General features: G+C 44.3%; 1 protein-coding gene across 4 annotated transcripts in view; it reads left to right on the forward strand.

Annotated features, from left to right (window-relative positions):
* SPOP (speckle type BTB/POZ protein) overlaps nucleotides 1–6099 on the forward strand; it is a 67656-nt gene extending 61557 nt beyond the window's left edge. For all 4 annotated transcript variants that reach the window (XM_027094310.1, XM_027094312.1, XM_027094311.1 and 1 more), the window contains 2 exons: nucleotides 3049–3191; nucleotides 4455–6099. In XM_027094310.1, coding sequence (XP_026950111.1) covers nucleotides 3049–3191; nucleotides 4455–4599 — 288 coding nt within the window. In that variant the 3' untranslated portion in view covers nucleotides 4600–6099. The remainder of the gene's footprint in view (nucleotides 1–3048; nucleotides 3192–4454) is intronic.
* Nucleotides 6100–7673: the final 1574 nt, after the last annotated feature.

Below are 7673 nucleotides of genomic sequence, written 5' to 3' on the forward strand. Positions count from 1 at the left end.
TTTTTTGTGTTGCTCTTTTATAGCAGGACCTTTCTCAGAACCTTTAGTATGTCAGTGTGTACTGTTAGTTTTCTAAAAGAGAATATAATAGACAAATTTCTCCAATTTAGTTAACCCTGGAGTTACTTTTCTCAAGGATCACCTCTGGGGATTAGTGTTCCCCAAAACACACTTTGGGAAACTGACTTTCATTGTGTAGATAGACCAGAGAGAGCAGTGACCTGTTCCTCCAAGGCCCTGTGGTCTGAGGAAACGTGACTGAGGGGTGGGGGTGGGGGTGTGTGTAAAAGGATTGCTATTTATCCTGTGGAAGCTTCTCTTACATTGGGGGGCAGTTGAGGCAAGGGTGTTAAAGGGCTTAAACCCGGCCAGCAGTAGACCCCGTGAGGAAGATGGTTCTCTGCTGGAGGTGCCTCCTTTTCCTGCCGTGATGCTGCAGCGCCCACCCGAGGGGCACAGCTGGCTCTGGCCTGAGAGCACTAGAGCCTTCTCAGGATTCACTCCCGGGAGTAATCTCCATCCTTCTCCCTTAGCACCCCGGAGGAGAGTGTTTGTGTTTACAGTGGAGGTTTTATCTTTATTGATCATCTTTTTGGAGTGTTTGTAGAGGATGAGGCATGTAAACCCAATCAGTGCTACCGGTGAAAAGGATTGAATAATAGCTGCACCTTTCTTATCACCTTTCAAGACTTTATTAAGTACAATTAAGCAATGTGAACATCCTATACCCTTCCAGTCTAGCTCAGTTCTGACCAGAGGAAACTTGCCTCCAGTGGAAACGGAAAGAAAATATTCGCTGTGAGTTCTGGGGAAGTAGAATACACAGCCCAAATGGCTGCTTCTTATAAGCATGAGTTTATAATGATTCTGCCTCATCCGCCCTCTGATTGTTTTTTTTCTTCTTCTTCTTTTTTTGGCCTCACCACACGGCTTGTGGGATTTTAGTTCCCCAAGCAGGGATCGAACCCAGGCCCTCGGCAGTGAGAGCACAGAGTCCTGACCACTGGATTGCCAGGGAATTCCCCTTCCTCTGATTTTCAGTGAAGCAGTCACTTGTGCTTATACATACCAGGCATTTATCCCCCTCATGGTCTAGCTCCCATAAGGATGAGTAGCATCACAAGGTCCAATTTTTAGACAGAAATACTAAAACTCAGAGTTGTACATTCTCAGAGCCAGGGTTAGACATCTGTGTCCCTGGGTTTTCATTCCTGCTCCTCAGCCAGAGAGCCAACTGGGAACCTATTGTAAGTAGAGAGAGCGGGGGTCAGCCTGAACTGACGTTCTGAGGTTGGTGCTTTTCAGTACAATGTGTTAGTTAAAGCAGTTGAATCACAGCGGTGCTCTAAATTTATGAATGAGAAGTAACGGAAGGGTGCGTTTTTCAAATTCCATTCAAAATTTCCCATTAGACAGTCGTTGCTCTAAGCTTATTTGAAAACATTTTTACCTTTACACCTCCTTGTGAGCTTCAGGAAAACAGAATAAGAAAATTTTCATGGAAGGATCTAAACATCTAGAATTTACCCAAGAGGCTAAAACAGCTTCTTCTAAGTTTTTCCAGTCTCCTGGGGACATGTGTAATTAGACCAAAAACAAAACAAAACACATAGCCCAGGCCTAGGAGACAAATTTCAATCTCCTGGGTAAGGACTACCATTAGGCAGGTTTTTCAGAAGCATAATTAAGAAAAAAACCTTTGTCCCCAAGGGACGAAAATGGCTACTCTTGTCTAATTATGCAGTAGGGATCAGAGCTATTCACAGTAAAAGTCCTTTTAAAAGAATTTTATTGAGAAAGGATAAGACGAATATTCTCTGCAGCACTGTATGAAGACTGAACATTTACTTAACCTTTTCCAGTCTTTTAAAACAAAAACGGCAGCCTAATTTCTTTCTTGTGTAGTGTCATTCCCGTTTTCCATGGAAACTGTTTTCTAGTTACTCAAATGTAAGAAATTAAAGCTACACCCAAAACCAATAAAATTCTCTTTTTGCTGCAGGAGATCACAGTGCCAGCAGATATGCCTCCTCACCCAGAATTCATAACAATAAAAGTGTCTTGGTTTGATCGTCATGATTCAGCCTGAAGGAGTGTTGTGTCATTCAGTTCTCAGGCCCTCAAGATGGGACCTGTATGGAGACTGTGGATACCCTCAGAGCAAATCATTCTCCTATGAGCTGATTAATGACATTTTATCTTGTGCCTTCCTTTATCCCTTCTTCCCCCTTTTCCCTGAAATTCCTTAGTAAGTTCATAATATATTTGAGAGCAAGTAGCACAGTTGCATCAAAACAAATCAGGTAGATCAGATGTGCCCAATGTTAACCTAGGCCTTCATTTCCAAAACATTTATTTATACCCTTTACTTGGAAAATAGGAAGTTTTTAGGCTGAAACTGGATCCAGGGTCTCTGTTGCTTTGTTCTTCTACCCTAAGAATCTTAACCTCAACCCCGATAAGATAGGACTCCATTTATCCTTTTCTGTTGAAAAGGAGGCCTTTAGTTGACACTCATTCAGGAATAACTAGTGGTAGAGATGCTGGTGAATGTCACCACAGGGCTCCTTTTCACAGCCTGATGGGACAGTTGGAATATCCTGCTGGGCTGGTGACAATGCTTAAGTAGAAAGGACTGTGCTGCACCCTGGTCTGGCTCTAAATAAAAGGATTGCAGAAATTTAAATGTAATGTCCCTGTCGACTTGAAGCAGAGAAATACCTCATTGTAAGGGTAGATGGTGATGGTTTAATAGACACTTTAATGGTAGTCGGGGTAGGGGAAAACTTGAAGATATGGGTCTATTCCATAATTGCCATTTTTCTAATAGACTTTAGAACTTGAATGGCAGCTATGCAACAGCTATGCTGTTCATTTCGGCCTTCGGAGTATGGTTTTGTTTTATAATTGCAGTAGCAGCATTTTTGTGGTCTGTGCAGTTTTGTTAAGGTATCCAGTTACGTGATGGTACAGCTGAAGAAAACAACTTCAGTAGCAGTCAGTCCAGAGCATTCCTGCTCTGACGACAGCCACGCTTGTGTTTTACAGTATGCCTTGGAGCGTTTAAAGGTCATGTGTGAGGATGCCCTCTGCAGTAACCTCTCCGTGGAGAACGCCGCAGAGATTCTCATCCTGGCTGACCTCCACAGCGCAGATCAGCTGAAAACCCAGGCAGTGGATTTCATCAACTAGTGAGTTGTCACCTTCAAAGTTCTTTCAGGGTAGTTGGGTTAGTTAACGAATGAGAAAGGAAGACTTTGAATTGGTGAGTGAAACAGGTGAGTAGCTTCATTAAGCTTTTTAGTAGTAAGTAGAGAGTGTCCATCTTTTCCTTCAGCTTGACGGTGTGAAAAATGGTTCTGCTTTCATCAGTCTAATCTGATTGGTGAGTGAAGTGTATTACTACCTTGCAGGATCAGAATTGATGAAAATGACAACTTGCTGGTCTGAAAAAGCTATGTCCCCTAAAGCGATAGTGTCTGTGCTTCACACTCACCGGCTTAAAAAAAAGACATGCAGATCTCTGGGAGAGCAGAAGTGGATTTTTATGAGTTAGTAAGAGTGTCCAGCGGTCGACTGCAGAACGGGGGAAAAGAGAAGGCATGATCAGGAGACGAGGTCGTAAAATAACTGTTTTGAGAAAGAAGCGTAAATTCCAGTAGAACTGTTCCTTCATCCTAAATGACCATATTACTTTCTGAAATAATTCTCAGTGGGACATGTTATACTCCTTTGCCTGATGGGGAGCAAAAGTTGGAAAAAACCCCAGGAAGAGAAGCAGGCCTACTAATAAAGCCCTCAAAACAGCAGTTCTGGGGGGTGAGAGGTCTAAGAGGTCACAGGGTAGGTGAGTAAACATTACTTAACGCAGAAAATGCCCTGAAAACAGGAAATGATGTCCCCTAAGTCTGTAAGATTGTTCCGAAGCAAAGTGTTCCTTGTCCTGAGTGCTCACTCTGTGCTGGACGCTTGCTTGGTGCTTTTTAGATGTTAACCGTTCAGTGAAGTGTGAGTATTAGCCCCTCTTTTTCGATTATCAAATAGGCCCCAGGCTATGACCTGCTTTGTGGTTATGGGACTAGTAAATGGCAAAGCCAGATGGAAGCTCAGAGCTGTCTGACCCAGAGAAGTCTTGCTCTTTCTCTTTCTCAGCATCACCAATGAATATGAAGAGCATTGATGATGTAGAGAAGAGCCTGAGGAACATTTCATCTTTTGTAATTGAGAACATAGCGTCTCAGAGTCCTAGTTTTCAGAGTTACAACAGTCGTAACCTGGTCACCTGTCTGCACATTTTCTAACAAGCAAATTCTCATGCATATTAAGGGTCTGTCTGAGTACATCTTGCATTGACACCCATAACAGCAAACCCTGGGAAATTCGGCTGTCTAGGTGGCTGTGTAATTCATCCTCCACTCACCCCTCTGGTAACCCATCTCTCGCATTTCTCCTAGTCATGCTTCGGACGTCTTGGAGACCTCCGGGTGGAAATCAATGGTGGTGTCACATCCCCACTTGGTGGCTGAGGCGTACCGCTCTCTGGCTTCAGCACAGTGCCCGTTCCTGGGACCCCCGCGCAAGCGCCTGAAGCAGTCCTAAGATCCTGCCTGTTGTAAGACTCCGTTTACTTTCCAGAAGCAGCAGCCACTGTTGCTGCCACAAACCACCAGGTAGACAGCGCAATCTGTGGAGCTTCTACTCCGTTGTGGGGGGAAAAGACTGCATCGTGGCCCCAGACTTTTAAAACAGCACTAAGTAAACTTGGGGGAAACGGGGGTGGGGGGAGGGAAGGGCCCGGGACTCGGGGCTGTTCAACCTAATGAAAATCCTGTTGCTGCGTCACTGTGTTCTCTTTGGCCTGGCCGAGTTTGATACTGCGGGGATTCAGTTTAGGCGCTAGCCCTGAGGACATCCCAGCGGTGGTACTTTGGAGAAACCTGTCTGCATCTGACTGAGCAGAACAGATCGTCAGGTGCCTGGAGCAAAAAGAAAATTTAAAAAGGACATTTAGTTTTAAGAGAAGGGAAAAGGAAAGAAGAAAGGATTTTTGCAGAATTTCTCAAAAATCAGTTTTTGGATTCCAGTAGTATTTATGTTGAGAGACGTTTTAGTGCATCCAGCTGTGCTAAAACCTGGGTATTTGTGCGAACGCACCGCGCGCCGTGCAAGTGTCAGGAGAGCCCTCTGGTTGCTAGCACTTACTGTTTGCAAGAACACAATACTTCCCGTTACCCTTTCATGAAAAACAACAAGGAGAGGTGAAAGGGGAAGGAGACGATTTGATCTAGAAGATGAGCATTCTGATGTGGTAGCTTTTGGAAAAAAATCTTTATTTGGTGTTGAAAACTGGAAAAAGCAATTCATCCAGAATTCATACTGTCTTGACAAAAACTATGGTTCTGTTTTTAGATATTGTGGAAAATGTTTTCTGGCATTTTTCTCTGATTTTATTTCTTCTCCCCTGTTCCTTTTTCTAAAAAACAAACACACACAAAACAAAAACAGAGCAAAAAGACGAGAAAAGGAAATTTTATTATTAATGCTGTGTGGAAAAACTCCCAGCCCAGATTGCTCAGCTGTTCGTACCTGACTTGCCACCTGCATAGGAGCCAGTCCTGTTCCTTCCAATTCGCCCCTCTTCCTACAGGGGAGAACTTCCAAATGTTAATTTTTTTCTTTTTGAAAATATAAATAATGACTATTTTGTACTGTGTGGTATCTCTGGTCTTTTGTTTCACTCACCTGGCTTGTCTTCGGGGTCTGAGTTCCTTGAGGGATTTTGAAGGCCTAGTCTGATTCTTTAGCTTGCAGAGATTATGCTCCAGATGTCTAAGCGGTAGGAATTTATTGCGTCTCCCTAATCTCAAGTTTCCTTTGTGAGCTACCAGCATCCGCCAGTCCCTTGTCCTTCTTAGCTCACAGTCCACATCCTACTGAGGGATCAGGCTGCTTCTGCCAAGGCGAGTAACGGAAGTGGGCTCTCCTGCACCCTACATGTTTTAAGACCGAATTCCCAATCTCCCTTCTCCTTAAGTAAATACAAAAATATCAAGGGGACATGAATGTGGAGACTTAATAAAGGGAAGTTCTTATCTCTGACTGGTTCTGTCACTGACTGGATGTGTTTGCAGAAAAGTTAATGTCCAAATTCCCAGTGAGCTCACAGGAATGCTCTGGGGCTCCTCCTCTGCCTTCCCTGCAGCAGTGCTGGACAGGGCAGTGGGATACACTGGAGAACCATTGGCCATTGGGCCAAGGTGTGTATTATTTGACCTATTATCAGTCTAATCAAAGGCAGGATTTGCTTATTAGAAACCACTCCTTTGCGCTTCTCGGTTTCCTCCTAAGTGTCACCTATGTGAGCAAGTGCCCAGTTCTCCATGTCCTGGCTGCTGTCCTGTGCCTCCTGAGTCCTCACTTTCCAGATCAGCACGTGGATCTGGGGACCAGGGCGTACCCAGGCTCTCCTGTACGCACACTGTCTCTCAGGTAACTGCACTGGCTCAGCACTGCTCACGTTTCAGCAAACCTTCCTGTACAGTATCTCATTTGAACTTCCCAACAACTCGATGGGTTGGGTAGGATAAATGAGAGACAGATAGCATCTTCCCATTTTATAGGTGAGAGAAATTGAGACCCTGAGGGACATGCCTAAGGTTACAGAACTTGAGTGAGAGTTCTTCTAATGTGATACCCTGAAAAGATTATGTAAGCAACTGGAGGAAGTTCCATTTCTGAAATGTTTAGGTACGCAATCTGAGGTAAAGCTTTCTTTCTGTGGGGATGGCAAGAGCAGAAGCTCTGGAAAGGTGCCTCAGCTGGCCCGTGTGTCAGAGGATCCAGGAGGACAAACCGGGCTTCAGATTTGCCCTTCCTCATTCACAGAAAGCTGTGGATTGGGGGCTGGTAGGTTCAGGGAACATGTCCTCAGGAGGGTAGCAGTTCTGGCACCAAGCTTCTGGCAAGATGAAAGTCTCTTCTGGGATTTCCCAAAATTTACGGGATTTCCACTGTGGGCTTTACTGTGGGGTACAAAGCAGTTAGGATTTCGGGTACAGGTGAAGCTGTTTGATGCCTCTCCTGTCATTATTCTTTCTGGACGTGTTTGTTTCTGTTTAAATGATAGAGTTGAAGCCATCTGGTTATGACAACATCAGAGCCCCAGCATACTGTTCATAAACCTCCCACTGCCACCACCCCCTCCCTGAGCTCCCCCACATCTGAAATTTAATTCAAGTTAGCTCCACAGTCTGGGGCATGTGCTGTCACTGCAGAGATGTCCGTGCCAGTGGAACAGTTGGAGATTTCAATTCCACAAGGATATGGCTTATTTATCAAAACAATATTTCAGGCAAGTAGTTTCACAGAACCTTTGGAGTTGCAGTTTCAGGTCCAAATACTGTATCTGGCATCATTCCCCAACTTCCCTCCTTCCTTATTGTCAGCCCCCCTCTATCTGGCCATTCACGGAAAAATTTTCTTGTTCCTCATGTAGAGATTAAAGCTGTGTTATTAGGCATTTCAAACACCTTTATGAGGTTTAACAATTCAGGTAAGAGATGCCTCTCTTTTCCTTATCACTGGTAAGTCTGCTGGGCTTTTAGGCCTTTAAGAGGTTCCTCTTTTTTTTTTTTTTTTTTTTTAAATTCTAGCCAGAGACATCAAGATTCTTT

The sequence above is a fragment of the Aethalodelphis obliquidens genome, unplaced genomic scaffold (genome assembly GCF_003676395.1).
Source record: "Aethalodelphis obliquidens isolate GAN/ISIS:26980383/991018 unplaced genomic scaffold, ASM367639v1 scaffold89, whole genome shotgun sequence".
NCBI classification, from domain to species: Eukaryota; Metazoa; Chordata; class Mammalia; order Artiodactyla; family Delphinidae; genus Aethalodelphis; species Aethalodelphis obliquidens.